This window comes from Eublepharis macularius, chromosome 1 (genome assembly GCF_028583425.1).
Source record: "Eublepharis macularius isolate TG4126 chromosome 1, MPM_Emac_v1.0, whole genome shotgun sequence".
In the NCBI taxonomy this organism is placed as follows: Eukaryota; Metazoa; Chordata; class Lepidosauria; order Squamata; family Eublepharidae; genus Eublepharis; species Eublepharis macularius.
In genome coordinates this window covers 76,911,868-76,934,363 of record NC_072790.1, presented here as the reverse complement: position 1 = coordinate 76,934,363, position 22,496 = coordinate 76,911,868, and the positions used below count along the sequence as shown (strand labels likewise).

Here is a 22,496-nt window from a genome sequence, read left to right as displayed (position 1 = left end):
TTACCTGATGAAAGTAGAACATGTGTGTGGAGCTCTCAATCTACCTTTATCAAGCTCTGCTGCATTGATATCTAAACCACAGAAAGGCTGGCATCCTGGCTAATCCTGTTCCAGGCTGGTGCAAGAGAAAGATGAGAGGGTTATCCATAATTAGAACCTGGGATGACTGCTGTTTTTTACTCTTTCTTCTACTTAAAGCTGTTATAGAATCCAATTCTGTAAGTTTGATCTTTACTTATTGTTGCAGCTGTGGGGCCTAAAACTAAAAAAGTTCTTCCTTCCTCTGGAGATTCCACAGGGACCTTTGCAAGCAGATGAGGAGATTTCCCCTGTCTCTTCATAGTGATGCTCTCTCCATGGCAGTGCTGCATCCCATAAAATGAATTTAAACATCTATCCATTCAAGGAGTTGGAGGGAGGTGGGGAATGGAGGGAGAAGATTGTTATAATTGTTCCAGACAGTGTTGGTAATCCATTTTATCAAATGCTCATTTAGAATTCTGGCAATTCTGACCAAGTCTGTTAAAAATAATCTTCATGATTAAAAGCCATTCCTAGGTGTTAAATGTGTTTTAAAAATGTTTTTGTTCCTTGATTATAGTCAAGCCCTACAAGGTGTAGAAGACAAAATCACAAAACTGAAAGTTACTATGGTGGCATGGGACCGTCATGATAACTCTGTTATTACAGCAGTTAATAACATGACTTTGAAAGTTTGGAATTCCTTCACTGGTCAACTTATTCATGTCCTTATGGTAAGGAAACTGTAGTAAGGATCTGTTTTCCATAGTGTGTCGCAATGACGATAGCATCTTTGTTTACTGTCACAATCTTCAGGTAGGTCAAATGAGAATTTTGCTGTGTGTATATATATATATATATATATATATATAAGTAATACAGCATAAGTTCCAAATAGTTAAAGATATTGAAAGGTAGATGCTTCACAAAGTAAGATATGTGAAAGAACCATTTGTTTTCGCTTAGAGTGGCAGATTTTAATAATTGACAAAATACTAGATTCTTTTTACATGCATGCATGAAATTTTTTTGCTGAATTGTTCATTTTTCAACTGCCTTTATGTAGTGGAGCTAATACCCACATAACAGTAAAAATATATTACCCAGCATATATCAGTATTTTCTTTGGGGATCAGTTTGCCTATTGGAAATTGAGGATCCAAAGGACAGATGTGTGCCTATAGGTACAACTGTCCCTATAGCTGGTACCAAAGAAATCAGTCCCTTGATAGTAGGTACTAAACAGCATCTTTTCTGTTTTATACTAGGAACTGATGTAGCAAACGTATTTGTCAGTGAATATGGTTCTCTCTGTTCATGTTTCTCTCTTCTTGGCTTCTGGTCGAAATATTGTTGTCACATGTTGGATTATCTAATTGTTTTCTATTTTTCACTCTGTTTTTTAAAAATGTAGGGACATGAGGATGAGGTGTTTGTACTTGAGAGTCACCCTTTTGATGCTAGAGTTCTGTTCTCAGCTGGCCATGATGGAAACGTCATAGTATGGGATTTGGCAAGGGGAGTCAAAATCCGATCTTATTTCAACATGGTAAATACTATGTGTTTTTAAAAGACATGTTATAGAAGCTTTCTCACCTTCGGTAATCAAATACAGTTGGACAGAGTTATGTAAAATGTAAATCTGTATGCATTAACATTGATCTCAAAATCAAATTTCAAATTAGTATTAAGCAATCTGAAGTTATTTCTTTCATTCATTCTTTTGAATTAAAAGTCTTCTTGTAGAAAACTTTTAAAAATCTTTAGCCAAAGAAAATTGTAATATTAGTTTGTGACCCAACTTGTAAGGAACTGTCCCAAGTGATGTGTATGTGATCAGTTACAGAAATTTTGTTTCTTAACTTCTGGTACAATAGATCAAAACCTTTAACACTTCAGTTAATTATCTGAGCATAAATGATATAGAAAATTAAGAGGCAGCACTTGAAAATATTGGACATGAAAAACAACAGTTCCAGGTGGGTTAACAGTTATTCTTTGAGTTTAGGAGCATATCAGGTTTCATTTTTACCACACTGGTAATGGATGTAACTCTACAGTTGGTGGGAAATAAGGAAATTTTTGAGCAGTAAAAGAAATTATTAAATCCCCAGAGTTGAAATCAGCATTGAGAATATATTCACTCTATGCCAGTTTTGTAAAAAAAAGTCCAGAAGTGTTACTAGCCTATAAAAAGCATTAGCTAGCTCACCTACTTGCTGCATAATCTAGTGTAAAATATCTCTGGTATGTCAAGTTTTTAAAAGAGAAAGTAACTTCAATGCGTCGTTGCTTGGAAGCAGTTCTTAGTCTTCATAGGCAAGTGGCTGTTTTTACAAACTTGGTTTTTACTAGAATCAGGACTACTTGGCTTGTAATATGCAGAACTGGGTGGTTGCATCACTTCCTGTCTCCTTTCAGGCAGTATAAATAGCCTAAAAGAAGAGACTGCAAAGTGATTTTGAGATAGGTCAAGGTTTTAAAGAAGGTTCTGCTACTACTGATGCTGTTTGTTCTTAAACTGTGAAGAAATCCAACAGAGCATTCAATTCTCTTTGCCTAGACATTATTTGAATAATGTCTCACTATCTGCTAATTCAGAGCAAATGGGTTTTTATAAAATAAATCAAGCAGAGGTTAAAGCTTGTAAAGCTGTTCCTGTCTCGACTCTCGTGCTCTTGTATTCTTCTTCAGTCATTGTCCCTGGCTACAAAAGGAATAGATGAAGGTAAATGAGCAAGCCCCCCATGTTCCTTTTTCTGGTGTTCTCTTTATCATGCTGTAAATGTAGTCAGGTATATGGACATATGTGAATCTGTTCTTAATTTAAATGTCAGATGCTCCATAGCTTTACCTTTACATTTCTGTATTTTAATAGAGCCAGAGGCGTTAGCCGTGTTAGTCTGTAGTTGCAAAATAATAAAGAGTCCAGTAGCACCTTTTAGACAAACCAACTTTATTATAGCATAAGCTTTCAAGAACCACAGCTCTCATGCATCTGATGAAGAGAACTGTGGTTCTCGAAAGCTTGTGCTACAATAAAGTTGGTTAGTCTTAAAGGTGCTACTGGTCTCTTTCGTATTTTTAATATAACTTTTCATCATTTTTCACACCTTGTAATTTTAAATTTGAAGTCCAGTAACCCCTTACAAGTTAGTCCTATTGAACTTGGTAGAATTTACTTTTGCATAGGGTCACTGTAGATATTGCCTTAAAAAGAAATCCTAGTGCTCAGGGGACATTTCTAAGTAAAAGAATCCTTCCAAGTGCAAATTTTAGGGTGTTGGTTTCAGAAAATTTACAGATATATGAATGTAGTAATTGAGAAGTAATTGATATCAGATACAGGATAGAAGAAATTAAATTCATGTTTTTATACCCTTTAGAACATTGTGACTTTGAAATTAATCTGTATAGACAAGCAGAATGCCTGTAATAAAAGCTGCTTCATGATACAAAGGGTTGCACTTTCTGTAGAAGAATCTTACCTTCCATAAATGCTTGTGATTGGAAAGTTAGAAATTCAGTTTCTAATAACACAACAATGAAGAATTCAGTGAGTTGGTCTAAGAAAAAGTCGTCAGTTCTCCACATGATTTTTTTAAATGTATGGCAATAGAATAGTTAATTTAAGAATTCTTATACTTCTAAATTAAAACTGTCCAAACTACTTATTGTAAGTGCATGTCTCTGGATAGTCAGCATATAAATTCCCTAAGTAAATAAAAGCTAGGATTAACAATAGGTGATATGTCGTCAGTCTTTACTTCTTCAGTTCCTTTAATCTGTCTCTTATTTTTGTATGCTAGAAAACAAAATGATTCCTTGATTAATAATATTATCTATACTTAGAAAAGATTGGTGAAACCAGACATGGCAGTAATAAGGGCACGTGATCACTCTTCTGCTCTGTTACTACTGTGCATGTGATTCTAAAAACATTACTTGAGTGAGGAGAACTAAGTAATCCCTTGTCTTATCTCACCACAGTTCATCAACCAAGCTTCCTTTCCACGCTCCTATCTTTTCCCCCAGCATGGTAATATCAGTGACTTGGCTTGGGAGAAAAGTGCCTTGTATTGTGTCACATGGAGACATCAGGGGAGGAGGCAGAGAAAGGGGAGTTCACTTCATTTGTTCATGTGTCCATTTGAAGCTAGACCATCCCATCCTCTCCTTTATATGTGAACAGGTCTGACAGGATGAGCAAACAAAGGTCTTTGTCATGTTTATCTTCCCCTTATAGGGACGTAAACTAGAGGAGCACTCAGGACATAATTCTCTTCTCCCCTCAGTATGTCAAAATAGTTATATCGTAGTACTCAAATTTAAATATTTTGTGACTTAATAAAAAACGAATATTTTCAGTTACTTAATTGTATTCTGTAACTGAATAGAAAGACAAAGACAACTGATTGCGGCCGGCTAACACATGAAATAGTATGGCCTAGACGACAATTCCTGGCGAAGTTTTTTTTTTTTTTTACTGGCTTAATACTCATTGTCAGGAAAGGCAAATCCTGAACAACTAAATCTGTGTTATATCATACCAAAGCCACAATAACCGAAAACAGCTCCTACCTTTTCTTAGCAGCAACTAGAGCTAAACATATTTTAATATTTTTGCTGATTTAAAAGTTGAATTTAATATTATTGTTAAAGCTCCATTGGGCCTCTGCCCAAAATCCAAAGAAAGCAATTTGTATACCTTAAAGGCTTCCGTGAATGTTTGGGAGGTTCTGGTATTATATCATTTCCAGTCACAGCCTCTCATATCAAATGTTTTTCAAGGAGTGCCCCCACCCCTGTTTTCAGGGACATATTTTGATAAAGTATGAACTGTGCTGAATAGGGGAACTAAAAGCAGCCCTGGGCCACGCATAGTAGTCTTAGGTGCGACCTTTTGGTGTTTCCTTTATGGAAGTTTGGCTGCAGGTTTTTTTTTTGTTTGTTGGCCATGGAGTAGATTTTAGTCTGTAATGCATATTTTAGGATAGTCAGATTTGCTCTTTTTACAGGGATCACTGTTTTTTCAGTTCAGTGCAATGTTGGAGCCTGTTCAAAAGCAAATTTTATTTGGTAAGAATTTGCGTAATCTTTGGTCATCCTTGTCAATGATTATTATTGATATAAGCTGTTTTAGAATGCAGTAGTAAATAGGTCACTCTTACCCTGATTCATTATCATGTAATTTGGAAATAGGTTCCATTGAAATCAGTGGAAGGCTCTATCAAGTAATGTGTTTTGAATTGGGATGCTGTTGTAACACATCTTACTTTGGAAACCCTAGTCGTTGGGTACGATTTAGCGCTTGACAAACTGTTATGCTTTGTTTCTCAGTCTGTAGTAGGACCCTTTATTCCCTGTTTCCAGGGACTTTGTTAGTTGGTTGATTGCAGAACCATTCCTCTTCTTCCCCATTAGTAGTTCTACATTGTAGCCTTACATAGTTCGGAGCAAAGGATTTTTCCTGAAGTCATACTGAAATTACTTTGCAACTAGGAATATTGGTAGAGTACTGAGGACATAAAGTTCAGAGTGGTGATTGGTCACCTGTGCTTGATTGACAGGTTACAGGGAATAACAAAAACCCATTTGTTCTGGATTAATGGAAGTGGAAAACAGAAAATGAGTATCAGGTAAAATTCTTTTTGAAATATTTGCAGTTCTTTAGTTGAGTTGCAAGCAATCAAAAATACTGTCTGAGTTGGACTAAATAAAACTTGTTTGGCTTACCGGACGGTTTAAATCATTATAGACTCAAAAGTTACATAAAAGCTAGGATTTCCATTAGAGTTTACAAGAAGGGGCAAAAAACTGGTTAACAAGTGAAATCTGTGTGTAGTTTTTTGATGTATTAGAAAATAGAACAACTAAGGACAGTGTTCATGTAGCTTTTCTAATTGGTGCTGGACTTTAAGGAGGATGCTTCTAGCAGCTTTTTACTTTAATAGTTACATTAATAACCTGGTTACTTGTTAATATAACTATTGAAGCAAGCACCACTATTGTGCTTGACACTTGCTTGGTTCCTGGCAATAGGCTCAGTATTGCACTTTAATATACGTATTGAAAACTAATACCTTTCCATCTAACTGAATAAATACCTTGTGAATGGATTTGAATTACGTTATGTTTTTCCTTAAAAAGCCAGTAGATTAGAAATGTATTTACATATAGCACATCTGACTGCTAGCCAGTAAAGCATTAAAAAAAATGACACCCTGAATGTAATTCCCCTCTAACAGCACACTTTTTAAATAGGTTGTCATGGTTGTTTGTTTGAAAATATACAGCTGTTATCTGCCTATTTTCTAATAATCGGTTAATTTTATATGCGACTGTGTTTCAGATTGAAGGGCAAGGTCATGGAGCAGTCTTTGATTGCAAGTGCTCACCCGATGGCCAGCATTTTGCATGCACAGACTCTCATGGTCATCTTCTCATCTTTGGCTTTGGTTCCAGTAGCAAATATGACAAGGTATTGTACATGAAATAGTGTGAATTTGTTTAGCTTGTATTAACTTCAGTACGAACAGCTTTCCAACTTCAATCTCAAAGCTACATCTAAATATATGCTATACTAGCTTGGTACCCGTGCTTCACTACAGTATTTAACTTTTAAAAATTGAATTATAATTGGGTGTGCACCCGAAAAAGCTTCGGGTTTCCCGCTTCAGGTTTACCTGAAGTGGGAAAAAGATCTGTAAAACTCTGACATCCGAAGTGGCAAGCCGCTACAGGTTTCTGAGTTGCTTCGTAATGTTCCGGAAAGATTTGTAGCATTCTGAAGTGATGGGAGGGGGAGGGGGGCCAACCCCACCTTTAAACCCCATCCCTCCACCCCACTTACCTGATGGGTGGAATGCTGGAGCTGCTGCCGTGCAGGCCAGTTGGCCGGCAGAGAAGGCCTCCCCCACTGCTGTGGCCTGCTGGTGCAGCCAGTGGTCACGTGGGCAGAAGGCCTTCCCCTCCACTGCTGCGGCACAGCCGCAGCCACTGCGGCTAGCTGGTCAGCAGAGAAGGCAGCCGCCAGCAGGGAGGCTGGAGGGCCAGGTAAGTGAGGGGTGGGAGGGTAAGGTACTAGGGAATGGGACAGTTTAAAGGGCCCTTTCCTGCCGCTTGCAAACGGCAGGGCCCTTTAAACTTTAGCTGGGAAGCGGGGGTGGGGAATTCCCCCTGCTTGCTGTTTAAAGGGCCCTTTAAACTTAACCCTGGGCCCCCGAAGCTTTCTGAAGTGACCTAAATCGCTTTGGAAAGCTTTGCTCCAGGATTTCCGAATCGGAAACCCGAAGTGCACATCCCTAGGTATAATACGTATGGGTATGTAATGTTTTTTGGTTTGTATTTTTTTTAAGTTGGTTTTGTAGTATAGTAGCATAGTACCCGAGTTTCACAAAGGTGTTTGAATAAAGTGAAGCATGTTATCCCTATTCAGGGTCTTGTACCATCTTTCTTCAACTGTCTGCAGTTTCTTTTACCTGATTTTTATCTCAGAAGACAGTTTCACAGCTGACCAATCAGAGAGAAGGGGGGTGCAAGCAGGCAAGTGCCTGCCAACCACACAGGGAAGCTGTATCCCTTTGGGAAAACACATTTTACCCTTTTTACCCCCTTAGGGGGAAAATTTCTTAAAATTTCCTCCTTAGTGGGTGTTTACATCATGAAAGGAATGTTCTCCCCAAATTCCATGTTTCTAGGTCCAAGAGTTTGGGCTGGGCGTTGATGGTCAGTCAGGACACTTGTCTTTATATGTATAGATAGATTTACTTTCTATTTCATCTTAGCTTTTCCTGTTTCCATATAAAGAGTAAAGATACATTCTCATGGCTCATGACAGTTTTATGAACTTGTCTATATTATACTTACGTTATTTGAGAATGAAGTACTGCTAAACACAACTCTGAAATATACCCTTACACCATCTTGTAGATAAAACAGTAATATTGTTAATGTATTACTAATAGAAATGGGTACTAACCGGAATATGAACCAAAAAAACCCCACGAACCAGCCCAGTTTGTGGTTCGCAAACCAGTGGTTTGTGGAAGCTCGTTTACTGGTCTACTGGTTCATTTGGTTCATTTTAAACAGCAATGCCCCTTTCCGTGCCGCTGCAAAACCTGTGGATCAACTGTTTGTCGAGGAGTTCCTGAGTGGCTAGCCATGCCCCACCCGCAGTTTAAATGGCCATTTCCACGCTGCTAGGAGTGGCCATTTAAACAGCCCCGCTGTCTAAATGATCAGCTGCTTGTTGGGCATCTCCCCGACAAGAAGCTGATCCAGGGGTTTAAATGCCCCTTTCCATGCCGCTGCTAAGCTGCCGGAAAGGGGCATTTAAACCCCACGAACTGGTTTGTGAACTTGCCCCAGTTCATGGGAGTTTATGGTTCCTGGTTCGTGAAAACGCCACAAACCGCATGCCCATGTCTAATTACTAATTTAAACATGCTGATAACATTTTTCTTGGCACTTAGTGGTACAATTTGAATTATGATTTTAAGGCACTTTTGTTCCTTTCTAGAGCCATTATTTCTCCTTTTTATTTTGCAGTTATAGATTTTCATTATCTGGACTGCTGCTAGGTTTTAAGGCCAGAATTCCTGTTTTTTTTTAAATAGGAAAAATGATAGGGAGATCTTCTGCACTTTGCCTGCTTGCCTGAGCAGCATAATGACTCAGTGATGCCAAGTGTTGGAGCAAACCTTACATTTCCTCCTTGTCTTTATTCCCCAGTGTAGTACAAAACTAAACTGTAGTTTGGTTATGGCTTCGCCGCTGGTGGTTGGTCATGAAGGGCCCCCATTTTGGGTTTTGGCTCTATTCCTCCTTAGAGCTTTGCATTACAACATACTTTTACTCTAGGTTCTTTTCCAGTGTATCATCTTCTCCCCCCCCCCCCTCTTTTTGGTTATTATTGTCCTCTGTTTTTAACATTGTATCATACACAGCAGAGCTCCCAATGTTTGGATTTGGCTTATCAGATTCTGAAGGTGAGACAACCATCTGCGAAAGTGCCTTCTTAGACAGTGTTGTATCTGTGTCCCAAATCTTGTTTCTGACTGCTAAATTGTATTTATAATTACAGTCATTTAGAAATTGAACTCATAAACAGGCAAACTCAGTGTTCTTCTAAGTTAATTAATTATATAATACTGATTAGAATAACTAGGGTCTTGTTTCTGTACAATTCTCAATACTTGTCATATGCTATATATTAAAAAGGGAATTTATTCTATTAATAGTTGATAAACATCCAGTTTGTGAGTACAATAGTCTGCTTTAAGTGAGGTAACTTGGAATTAATTCTGCTGGAAATTGTATTCATTTGTTTATATAAATTATAATCTCATAATTATAAGGTTCCAAATGATATTGGACATCGTGCTGTGTATCTAATGAATGTTACGTGCTCCTTAGTAATGCTATTTGTAGAACTCCAATGTCATATAAATGCCAAATAACTAGACTGTTTGGTTCATCGTCGTTCTTCTGTGCCTCCACACATGGGGACTGCGCAGTCGCAGGCCAGCCGCCGGAAAATTCTTTACCGCTTTCTTGAGCTCTGAAGGGGCCGTTGGTCGCGAGCCTAGAGCGACTGTTTCCCGCCCAAACAGTCACGTGTCCTAACGGCGAGCAACGGCCCCTTCCCTCAGTTCTCTTCTTGCCGCCGCTAGAAGTTGAACGTCTGCTTCGCAGCTCCATGATTGATCGTATTTTTCTTGACTATTTCGGTACTGATTTGGATTTCAGACTTGGCTTACGCTTCTTCTAACTGATTTGGACTGATTCGTGACTTGGTGTGTATTGACTCGGCTTGTTTTGATGACGCGTATTCCTGAACCCCCTGATGGCTTCTAAGGCCCTCTTTAAGCACTGTGCCCAGTGCCAGACAAAGATAACTCATAGTGATGGGCATGATCTTTGCTTGATCTGCCTCGGGGAAGGTCATAATGTGCCGGCGTGTAAAATCTGTCAGAATTTCACCCCCAAAGCGAGACATGAGAGGTCTCAGCGGTTGAGGGTGTCGCTGTGGCAGAAGGTTCTGGATGGTGAGGAAGTTCCAAGGCCCCCTTCAGTGGCAGGGAAAATGCCATTGTCATCCCCGAAGGCTGGCCACAGTTCCACTCCTGTTGACAGACGTTCCAGAGGGGGGTCAGTGGTTTCTTCTAAGTCTGTTTCGAGATTGGAACTGGCAACTAAGTCAGCGCCGAGCACAGGGCCAAAGGAAATGGCGTCGTCGAGATCGGATCCGAAGGTGAAGTTGGCGTCGAAATCGGATCCGAAGGAGAGGTCGGCGTCGAAATCGGATCCGAGGAAAGACTCTGTTCCGGCATCAGATCCGAAGGGCAAGGCGGGCCCGCTATCAGAGGCGACTCCGGCGTCAGATCCGACGGGTCATGCAACTCCGAGGTCAGAGACTACTGGAAAGAAGTCAACTGCTAAGAGGTCTTCGGATCCAAGAGCCAGTTCAGAACCGCCTCCGAAGAAGGCTAAGCATCGGCATTCTCGGTCCCCGCGGCGTCGGTCTGCTGATGAGGTGGTGTTGGTTTCACCACATACACCTTCACCTCATTTGGATTCCCCAGACCGTTCTGTTCCTGAAGAGGAAGCGCCCGATCCGGGAGTTACTGTGCTTGTCTCCGAGGGACAGCATTCTCCGTCACCGGAACCGAGTCCTGCTACCCGTTGTCGGACCCAGCAAAGGCCTTCTAGGCGGCCATCTCCCGCTTCCCCTGCATCGTCTGTCCGGAGTCGACGACGTTTCTCCGAGGGGGGAAGTGCAGGCTCTGAACATTCGCTTGCTTTGCAGCACCATCATGCCTGCTATATCCCAACCCCATACCGTTGCCAGTGGAGAGGAGCGCCATTGGGTTATGACTCCTCGGATCCGAGGCCTTCTGCATCCAGGGAGCATGGGTGGCTGCCTCCACCGTTCCCGAGTGAAATTCCGTCAGTCCTGCCTCTGAAATAGAGGAAGTCAATGCTGAGTGTTCCGACCGGGAGTCAGAATCACTGTCTGAGCCTTCGCCGGATGAGAACGTGGGCCCTAGTACAAGTTCTCCTTTTGAGGACCTTTGTATATACTCTGACCAGATGGCCCGTATGGCGAAGGCATTAGAAATTGATATGTCATCTACGGTGCCAAAAACTAAGGATAAGCTGCTTTGCCGCATCTATGGGGATAATCCAGCTACAGTGGGTTTCCCCATGCTGGAAGGCCTAGAAGAGATAGTGGAGAAAGTGTGGAAGGTGCCTTCGGATCTGCCGGCTACGTCAAAGCGTGTTGAGCAGATGTACAAAATCAAGCAAGGCACGTGGCAATCATTAATTAAACATCCTCCACCATCATCTTTGGTAGCTGAGCACCGGCGGTCTGGCTCCCTCTCTGCTCCTTCAGATAAGGAAGGAAGAAAAATTGATGGCTTGGGTAGGCGCCAATACTCAAGTTCTGCATTAGGCCTTCGAATAGCCAATTATCAAACGATCATGGCTGGCTATCAATTATATTTGTGGGAAAAGCTGACATCCTAAGTTGCTGACTTACCTGCAGATAAGAAGGCCGTAGTCTCTCTCCTGCAAAATGAGGCCATTCGCCTCTCAAAACAGCAAATGAATGCGGGGAGCCATGCTGCTGATACTGCGGCTCGTGGCATGTCTACGGCGGTGCTGTTGAGAAGACACTCCTGGCTCCGATCAACTGCTCTCCCAGTGGAACTGAGAACTAAGATAGAGAACTTGCTGTTTGAGGGAGATTCCTTATTTTCCAGCACCATAGATGAGGCACTGAAGAAAAAGAAAGAGGATAGGCAGACGGCTAGGTCGTTGGGAGTGACCTCGGCGGATAGACCTGCGTTTAAGCCACGGTATTCGACCAGATACAACCCATACCAGTATCAGGGGAGATACCAGCACCGCCCTTACTTTAATCAGAACCCCTCAGCTCAACGCCACTACAGTTCCTCACAGCAGCCAAGGAGGCATGGACTGTTCAAGCCCCGGCCATCTCAAGCCCCTGTTCAGCATAAAGATCTTCAAGGGACAGGGAGGCAGTTTTGACGGGACGCGCCAACTCGACCCTGAGTTTTTCGGACAGGCTGAAGCCTTTCCTATCTGGATGGGAGGCAATAACATCTGACTCATGGGTCTTAACAATTGTTAATAAAGGTTATGGGTTGGAATTCAACGAGTTGCCTGTGTGTATTCCACCATCACAGGCTGTAAATAATACCTTGGCTGAGAGGATGAAATCATATCTCTTTTGGCCAAGGGTGCTGTGGAAGAGGTGGCGTATGAGGAGTTTCTCGTTTCTTCCTGGTCCCCAAAAAGGATGGGGGTTTACGTCCCATTCTAGATTTAAGGGGACTTAATGCTTTTCTTAAAGTTACGAAATTTAAGATGGTCACATTGTCTGCAGTAATTTCCTTGCTAAAGGAAGGGGTCTGGTTTGCTGTCCTTGACCTAAAGGACGCCTACTTCCATATTGGAATACTTAAGGAACATAGGAAGTTTCTGGGCTTCGTTTACAAACAAAGGGTATTCCGTTATAGGGTACTCCCCTTTGGCCTGTCTACGGCGCCACGAGTATTTACTAAGTGTGTGGTGCCTGTGGTATCTTTTCTCCGGGAAGCAGGCTGTACCATTTTTCCATATCTGGATGATTGGCTTATCGTGGCAGATTCAGAGGCTCAGCTGCTGCAAGATGTGGACTTAGTAGTGAACACTCGCAAACGCTTAGGTCTGCTTATAAATTTTGACAAATCAAAACTGGTGCCGAGCCACTCAGTATCCTACATTGGTGCTGTGTTGGACTCGGTAGGAGCAAGAGCGCTACTGCCTCATGAAAGGGCTAAGTCAATTAAGGGCTTAATTTCCATGTTCAAGAGGAACCGTTTCCGATCTGTGCACACAATTCAATGTTTATTGGGTCATATGGCAGCTGCTACCTCAGTGGTGCCATTTTCGCGACTGCATATGCGTCCACTTCAAAATTGGTTTGTATGGAGGTACAATGCTATGCATCACCCTCCATCTCTCAGGTTCTCGATACCTAGGGCCATACTATCCTCCCTTGACTGGTGGCTGTTGGATGACAATTTATTTAAGGGAACTCCGTTTGGCTGTTTACACCCTGAGGTCACGGTGACCACGGATGCATCCTTGCAGGGATGGGGAGGCCTATTGTGGTTCTGTATGTGCGGAAGATGTATGGTCAGAGAGGGAAAGAAGTTTGCACATTAATGTACTAGAATTAAGAGCAATACGTTTTGTACTTGTGTCCTTTGCAGCGCTTCTCCAGAATCGTCAGGTGTTGGTACAGACGGACAACATGACTGCCATGTATTACGTAAACCAACAAGGGGGTACCGCATCTCTGACTCTCTGCAGGGAGGCTACGCTCATTTGGAAATGGGCAGTTCAGAATTGTGTGACGCTTCGTGTTATACACGTAGCGGGATCCGACGATGCTCGGCCGGATGCCCTCTGCAGAGTACTTCTGTTGGACCACAAGTGGGCGCTAAACGTAAAGTACATTGGGCCGATCTTTTGGTTGTGAAGTCTACCAGACATAGATGTGTTTGCTACTTCAGCAAATGCCAAGGCCCAGATATTTTGTTCAAGGGCAGGGAGCGACCCCCTGTCCATTGGGGATGCTTTCCAGTTTGTGTGGACCCACAAGTTACACTGTGTGTTCCCACCGTTCCCGTTAGTACCAAGGGTGTTATGCAAAATAGAAAACAACAACACCAATTGCATTCTGGTGGCACCCTTCTGGCCGAGGCAGGTGTGATTCCCAAAGCTGTTGCAGCTGTCCAGACAGACATATGTGCGCTTACATCCCTGACAAGATCTCCTGGTGAACGGGAGCCTGTTTCATCATGAGTCCAAGACATTGCACCTGACTGTTTGGCGAATACGACCCCGCCTGTAGATTGTTCTAAGCGAGTAGAGGAGGTTTTATTAAATGCAAGGAAACCCTCCACGAGACGGTCCTACAGTGCTAAGTTGCTTAGGTTTGAAACCTGGGCAGTAACAAGGAACGTAGTACCTTCTAGGTGCCCTTTAAATTTGATCTTTGATTATCTATGCCAGTTGAGGGATCAAGGACTTATGGTCATGTCCTTAAAGGTGCATCTTGCGGCTATTTCCGCGTTTCATGAACATATTGTAGGCCATACAGTGTTTTCTCATTGTAAATCCCGTCAGTTTTTGAAGGGAATGTTTAATCTCTACCCACCTGTGTCACCACCAGCGCCTCAATGGTCCCTGTCCCTGGTATTGTCGAGGTTGATGCTACCGCCTTTTGAACCGTTAGCCACATGCCCTTTGGACTTACTGTCTTATAAGGTGGCCTTTCTGATAACTGTAACATCGGCTAGGAGGGTTAGCAAGTTAACAGCACTTTGGGCTGACCCTCCATTTCTGAGGTTTCATTCTAATAGAGTGGTTTTGCGGCCATGCCTTAAGTTTCTGCCTAAAGTGGTATCTGCTTTCCACCTTTCACAAGAGATCACATTACCTGTATTCTTCCCAAAAGCGTCAACTAAAAGAGAAAAAGCTCTTCACACGTTAGATTTGAGAAGGGCTTTAGCCTTTTATTTGGACAGGACAAAGGGTTTCCGTAATAGTCCGCATCTGTTTGTCTGTTTTGGGGATAAGGACAAGGGTCACAAGGCATCTCCGCAGACGGTGTCCCGGTGGATAGTTTTGGCCATTAGTAAAGCTTATGCTATGGCCAGGGTAGACTGTCCATTGGAGGTCAAAGCCCATTCCACATGGTCTCAAGAGACATCGTCACCCTTTCTTAAAGGTGTTCCACTTAGTAGCATTTGCAGAGCGGCAACGTGGTCATCTGCTGAAACATTCGTAAAGCATTATGCTATGGATGTCAATGCAGAGCAGGATGTTCCAGTGGCAAAAGCTGTCCTTCACTCCTTGTTTTCCTTAAAAAGGGGGGGGGGAGAAAAGTTTTTTTCTTCTATAATTGAGATTGGTACCCTGTTGATGTGTGAGTTATTGAACATGTTGCTTTGTCTTGTCATCATTGTTATAGATGGCTGTCATGTTTGGGGTTTTTTCTGTCTAATAAAATAGAGTTGGACTTCACCCCGCCTCCTTATTGTCTAAAGCTTGGTACTCTCCCATGTGTGGAGGCACAGAAGAACGACAATGAAAACAGGGTTGACATACCTGTAGCTTTTGTTCATCGAGTTCTTCTGTGCTGACACACATCCCTTCCTCCTGCCCCACTGTGAATTCCAGAAATATTGCCTACCATGCTGGGTGGCGGCGGCAAGGGAGAACTGAGGGAAGGGGCCGTTGCTCGCCGTTAGGACACGTGACCGTTTGGGTGGGAAACGGTCGCTGTAGGCTCGCGACCAACGGCCCCTTCGGAGCTCAAGAAAGCGGTAAAGAATTTTCTGGCGGCTGGCCTGCGACTGCGCAGTCCCCATGTGTGGAGGCACAGAAGAACTCGATGAACAAAAGCTACAGGTATGTCAACCCTGTTTTACTACTTACCAAATCCTGCAGTTCTTAGTTTTTTTTTTCAAAGCACAAATGGATTAAATGGATTTGAGTACCCAGTACCATTAGGGTTGCCAGGTTCCCTTACACCTTCTGCCTTCCACTTGTCTCTTTTTGCACACACGCAAAATGCATGTACACTCCTGGAGCTTGTGTGATGATGGCATTCCTAGGAAGTGATGTCATCACCTTAGCCATGGATGTGTTCCTTCACTTTGCACGAGTCTAATTTTCGCCCCAAAATTGGCCCCAGCAAATTGTGGGAGCATGCGATGATGTCACTTCAGAAAGTGATGTTGTTGCACCCCCTGGAATGCATGTGCTACAGATGTTCCCAGGGTGCCTGTCAGTGACAAGCGACCTCTAGGGAGCTTGCCAACTCTAGCCAATCACTGGCAGATGAGTGGGCAAAGCGGCAAACCCCCAGGAGTATACCTGCCTCTGGCGGGTGCCTGGGTGCCCTACGTACCATAAAAATAGCTGTTCATGAAAACAAAGTGGCAGCTGCTAGTAATTAAACAACTATCTGATACAGTGATTAGAGTGTAGGAGTAGGATCTGGGAGACTCATGTTCGAATCCCCACTCTGCCATTGGAAGTTCCCTGGGTGACTTTGGACCAGTCAGCCTACTTTACTGAATTGTTGTGATGCTAAAATGGATGCAAGGAGAATTATGTGTGTCACTTTTGGTTCCTGTTTGGTAGAAAGGCAGGGTAGCAATTAAGTAAAATAAATAATTTTTTAAAAAATCTTATAAAAGATTCAGGATTCCTGAATCTACCCCAGCGTTGCTGAGCTGATTCAGGAATCCTGAAGCAAAACTTCCTGAAGCAATTCGTATTGCTTTGAGAAGCTTTGGGCAAAGCGGCAGCAGCCCGCAGCACTTTGCATTTGCAAACAGCAAGAAAAGTTTCAAACTTCCTGCCCTGCCACTTTTTTTGGCTGATGGGAGGGGGAGGAGGGCCCCCCTCCCTCTCCCATTGGCCGAAAAAAGTAGCGGGAATTTTAAAGAAGCAACTGTTTGTTGCTGCTTTCAAACATCCTGCTTTTTTCAGTTTGTTGCTGCTTTCAAATGCGCTTTTTTTGCTCGATGGGAGGGGGAGGTAGGACATTTGAAAGCAGTGTTGCTGCTTTCAAATGCCCCGCCGTAGGAAGCAGACAACAAGAAAAGTATTTGTGCTTCAGTTTGTTCTGAATCTTTACCCAAAGCAGAAAACACAAATACTTTTTGGGTGCACACCCCTACTTACTTCTTGAACTACAATTAGAACTGCTTGTCACTCAGGATATGAAAACGACATGTTTGCAGTGTATCCCCACAGTAAAATTGTTGTATTTGAAGGAGAGACTTGTGAGATGAGCAGTACTCCATAAGTGGAAGTTCTTGCCAGTTTACATTTTTTTAGACTTGACTAGTATGTGCTTCTCTGTGCTGTCTGTTGCTTTTGGAACGAGTCTACTGGATAGTTTTGTTATTTAATGTTTAATGTTATCAATCTTAGAATTGCTTATGCTCTTGTTTCAGCAATTCTTCAACTCTGTACTTGAGTTTTGCTGGTTTTAAATCTTTGCAAATTTGCGTTTCTAGAAACTATTACAGTGTTTATTGAAATGCCCTTGAAATTGACACTGTGTAATCCTCCTTGAGTCTCAGTGAAAAAGGCGAACTATAAATAATACAAATAAATAAATAAAAATGCTTTGTATAAATTAAGTCTCTCTAGTACCTGATAATATCCGATTTCTGGAAATATCAGAAGGTCACTTTATCACTCAATTTGCTCAAGTTACTTGCCTGCTTTACACAAGTAAAACGGCTGCATCTGATTCATGTTTTCATTCACCTTGCTATTAAAATAAATAAAAGATGTGAAGCTATGATTATCCTTAAATTATTTAACCTAGACTTATTTTAACGAATATCTTAGATTATGGTTATAGTCAAGAGCATCTTGTCTTTTTCTGGTGTCTGATTCCATTTTATTTATCTAAAACATTCGTATGCCATCTTCTCAGATAGGGTGCCCAGCGTAGCAAATATATAAAAAAAATCTAAACATATTTAAAATTGTATAAAAATAATGTAATATAAATGCACACACAAACACTACCAAAAACAGCTATTGGGAGTATGCAAAAAGAAAGAAAAAAGTTTTCCCTCACTGGTGGAAGACAGGAATAAAGAGGGGACAGAAGATTCTCCCTGGGGAGGGAGTTCCAAAGTTTTGGTGCTATGACCAAGAAGGCCCTCTCTTGGGTTGTCCGATGTCTAGACTTAAGTGACAGAGGCACCTGCAGCAGAGCCTCTGAAGATGACTGGAGTGAATGGGCAGGTTCATATGGGAAAATGTGCTTCTTAAGTGGGCTGGCCCAAAGCTGTATAAGGCTTGAAGGGTCAATACCTGCACCTTGAATTGGGCCTAGAAGCAAATTGGGAACCAGTATAGATGGAACAAGACTGGAATAATATGGTCCCTATGATCTACTACAGTCAGCAGTCTGTCTGCTTCATTCTGTACCAACTGTAACTTTTGAGCAGTCTTCAAAGGGAGGCCTATGTTTATCCTTTTGTTGGGAATTAAGTTTCACTTTGTTAGCCCTTATCCACTCCAAAACTGTCTCTAAGCACCGGTTTACCCTTTTTGCAGCCTCCCTGGGATCTGCTATTAGCATGAGATCGTGCTGAGTATCAGCAATGTATTGGTGATAATTCATCCCAAATCTCTGGATGACCTCTCCCAGTGGCTTTATGTCAGGGAGACAAGATGGAACCTTGAAGGACACTGTATGCCAGAGGCCAAGTAGAGCAGCGGTCACCCATTACCACACTCTGAAAACTACACTTGTGATAGGACTGGAACTACTGCAGAGCAGTGCCTCCCAGTCCCAATCCCAAAAGGTGGTCAGTAAGCATACTATAATCGATGGTATCAAAAGCCACCAAGAGGTCCAGGTGAATTAACAGGGTCACACTCACAACTCCTCCCAGCATCTCTTGGCACATGTGACTCACCAGGATAACCAAAGCTGTTTCAGTTCCATAACCAGGCCTGAAACCATATTGGAATGGATCCATACAGTGGAACAGGCTAACTACCACTCATTCAGTCACATTGCTCAAGAATAGTACATTTGAGACTGGATTGTAGTTATTCAAGTCTCCTGGGTCAAGAGTAGGTTTCTTTAGGAGTGACTTCACCATTACTGCTTAAAGGCAGTAATTACTACTCCCTCTCTCAGGGAGGGATGTCCCTCAGCCCATCCCCATAACATATTTAAGCAGTCAGGAAGGGCAATGGTCATATGAGCAGGTGGCAGAAATTCCACAATTTCTGTGTAGTTATTTTTGAGTGCATGTTTTGATGAAGCATATTGATTAATTTTATGGTATTTAATTTAAAAATTGTCCTTATTTACAGATAGCAGATCAGATGTTCTTTCACAGCGATTATCGGCCACTGATCCGTGATGCCAACAACTTTGTGCTGGATGAACAGACCCAGCAGGCACCACATCTCATGCCTCCCCCATTTTTGGTTGATGTTGATGGTAATCCTCATCCATCTAGATATCAAAGATTAGTTCCAGGACGTGAGAACTGCAGAGAGGAACAGCTTATTCCTCAAATGGGAGTGACTTCCTCAGGTATGCACAATTTCCACTCTCTGCGACCTCTAGGTATATAGTCATATTTGTGTCTGTCATTAGACATAAAATATAAAACAATACCTTTTTCATTCCAGGTGTAAGTTGACCTTTCTTTGTAGTTTGGAGAGTCTGAGAAAATTTTCTTCACCCTCACCAAAAGAATACAGTCAGTTAATGTGTAGTAGTGTAGACATATCCTCATACTCACTTTATTCTTCCCTACCTGGTCTGTGTGTTTCAACTTCTCCCCTTTTTTTTGTTTAAAACAAAGCAAGTGTTATGGGGCCACGTAAGTTACAGCCTTCCTTAGGCGAGGCCATCACCTACTTGTGGATCCAATCCACAAGTTGGACCAGTGAGTATTAGATTTTACCATATCAGACTGTAACATAATTAGCTATCTTTCAGCAACATGTTTCCTCTTATTATCAGTCACAAAGTACTCAATTTTACATTTAAAGGTTCCAAAACATTTTTGTGTGAAAGGAATTACGACTTGTGATAATCAGTTAAGTATATAATGCGTAGACTAGTAAAGTTAATGAAGATAACTTGTAAAAGTTTCTGCAGTGTGTTCACTTGCAAATAATAAGCAGCAATCTTTGTTCCATTTTCTGGGTTTCCTTTCTAATATTAATATTGAGAACAATTCATTTTAATTGTTGAGACTTAAAACATTTCTGTTTGCTTAAGTATGAATGCCGAATTAGACTTTCTGTATCAGCTGGCTCTTCACAAAAACTAAATTCAAGTTCTGCATTTCATAGGACTGAACCAGGTCTTGAGCCAACAAGTTAGCCCTTTGGACAGCATGATACAGAGACTACAACAAGAGCAAGATCAGAGACGTTCTGGAGAGGCTGGAATTAGCAATACTAACAGAATTGGCAGGGGTAAAACCCTTTTTATTTTATGTATAGAATAATCAACTTTATACTGAATTTAGTGCATGTGAGCTGTCACATTTATTTGATGGAAAGAGAATATTTTAACTGTTTAATGCGGTCTTAAATCTTTAAGTGTAATGATTGAAATCAAGCTAGCTACTATGATAGTGGGAAGAAACAGGTACATTGTGCCAGTTGAGAAAATATGTCCCAAGTTGCAAGGCAAATACCATTATATGGTGTATTACTATGATTTCAGAAATAAAACTTGAGTTTTTCTTGAGACTGAATATATGAGATAGGATTGTGGGAAGGGGGAGAGGGCATTACAAGCTTTTACTGGATGAAGAGATGTGATACTGGTCTCTGCCTAGCTACCAACAGTGCAGTCTTAGCTTAAAAATGCATTCTATGAGTATTATAAAGCTTGCATAAAATTGTAACTGTTCAATGCTGCCATTGCTAGCTGCCGCATGTTTTATTCTGTTTTCTCAGTACATTTTGTGACACTTTGGATTATAGGCTATTGACTGGCTTTTGCTCCATAGGCTCTGTAAATGCTACCTCAGAGGTACATTCACCACCAAATGTGGGATTAAGACGCAGTGGACAGATTGAGGGTGTGCGACAAATGCATAGTAATGCTCCAAGAAGTGAAATAGCTACTGAACGAGACCTAGTAGCATGGAGTCGAAGAGTTGTGGTGCCAGAGCTGTCACCAGGAGTAGCCAGGTAAATTCAAGCTTCTTTGTATCAAATTGATCAAGTCATATTACTGAGTTTGGCACTTTTGCGTTTGAAACCACATACGGAAGTATGCATTTTCTGGTAACTTTACTAGGTTATAGCTCTTAGATGTGCATTATGTGGTGGTTCACATTTGTTGATAACGGTAAATATGTATGTGAATTTGTAATTGTGGGTCTTTCATTTTTCTAGGTAGATTAAAATGTTTAGTATGCGTATCTTGTATATTAGAGAGCACTCTGGCTGCTTCTTTTGTGTTGAAATAACTTTCTGAGGTCTCATTCTTCATCTGTTTTACTTAAAAATGTATGCTTCTCATATTTGCCCTGACCTGGATAGCTCAGGTGAGCCTGATCTTGTCAGCTCTCAGAAACTAAGCAGGATTGGCCTTGGTTAGTAATTGGATGGGAGACCTTAAATGAAAACTGTTTGCAGAGGCAAACCACCCCTATTAGTCTCTTGCCATGAAAACCCCACCAAGGATTGCCATAAGTCAGCTTTGACTTGATGGCAGTCTCCCCCACACTTGCCAGATCCAAGAAATCTTACAGTTAGTCAGGATTGTGGGAGGAAGTACAGTCCCTCCTTTCAAGAATCATGGAGCTGTTAATTCATTGAGAAAAGTGCTGTAAAATAGTGCTAACACCTATCAATTTCTTTCCTATAGTAGGCAGGAGGAATGGCGAACAGCAAAAGGGGAAGAAGAAATAAAGATTTACAGGTCAGAAGAAAAAAGGAAACATGTTACAAGTCATATTCCTAGAGAGAACAAAATACCTTCTTTGCCTAAGGTAAACAATCAGCTATTGCCCGTAGTACGTGGTGTCATGGAGGGTATGGTCCTAAATATAGTAATTAGGAAGTAAACCTAATTGTTATAAGTAAGAATAACTGCTGAATAAATTTGGGTAGTACTGGGTAGCTAATGTAGAATAGGGCTTAAATCATAGCAAGGCAAGTTTTATGGATGCTGATGAGAGAAGGATGGTTGGGAACCATAGTGCATATGATAATGGACTGGTCAGTAATATTATGTAATGTGTTTCTTTATCTTTTAAGCATAGCTAATAAATATTTTTATGTTTTCTAAGTGTGTAATACTGGAAATTAATAAAATACCTCTTCGTAGTCCCCACGAAAAGTTATTGATGTTACATCTTTGTGCACGCACATATGTTAGCTCAAGCGTATTGTCTTTTTTCATACCTATTTAATAATATTTTTTCTGTTTGAACTCCTGTAACAGTAGAAAATAGTTCCTTACTGGTTTGAAGACATTTCAGTTGTCAATGTTTATATCCCGGGGTGGGGGTGGGGGTAGGGGTAGGTTGCCTTAATACATTATACCAGTATATTATTATGGCTACAGAGTGATCTTCCAATATTTTCTGTATGTGTAGTTAGGGTGGCTGTTGTTGTTTAGTAGGAGATGTTTCCATGCTTTGTATCTTCTGAAAAGTTACATTTTCAGACTGTTTGCATTACATTAAAATAGCTCTGTTGCAAAGTGATGGTTTTGCTGGCTGTAACTGCCTAGTGAAAGTTCTTACATCTGTTCAAACTCAATGTTATCCCATATTGCTTTCCTCATAGTACTCAAAGTTGGTATAAATAGGATCCCCAGGAGGTCTTCTATTTAGACATTAACCAGACATATACTGGCT

General features: G+C 41.5%; 1 protein-coding gene across 2 annotated transcripts in view; it reads left to right on the top strand.

Annotated features, from left to right (window-relative positions):
- PHIP (pleckstrin homology domain interacting protein) overlaps positions 1 to 22,496 on the top strand; it is a 114,196-nt gene that overhangs the window by 49,660 nt on the left and 42,040 nt on the right. For both annotated transcript variants that reach the window (XM_054983891.1, XM_054983887.1), the window contains exons 14-20: positions 602 to 755; positions 1,436 to 1,570; positions 6,374 to 6,502; positions 18,970 to 19,195; positions 19,966 to 20,091; positions 20,634 to 20,817; positions 21,500 to 21,623. In XM_054983891.1, coding sequence (XP_054839866.1) covers positions 602 to 755; positions 1,436 to 1,570; positions 6,374 to 6,502; positions 18,970 to 19,195; positions 19,966 to 20,091; positions 20,634 to 20,817; positions 21,500 to 21,623 — 1,078 coding nt within the window. The remainder of the gene's footprint in view (positions 1 to 601; positions 756 to 1,435; positions 1,571 to 6,373; positions 6,503 to 18,969; positions 19,196 to 19,965; positions 20,092 to 20,633; positions 20,818 to 21,499; positions 21,624 to 22,496) is intronic.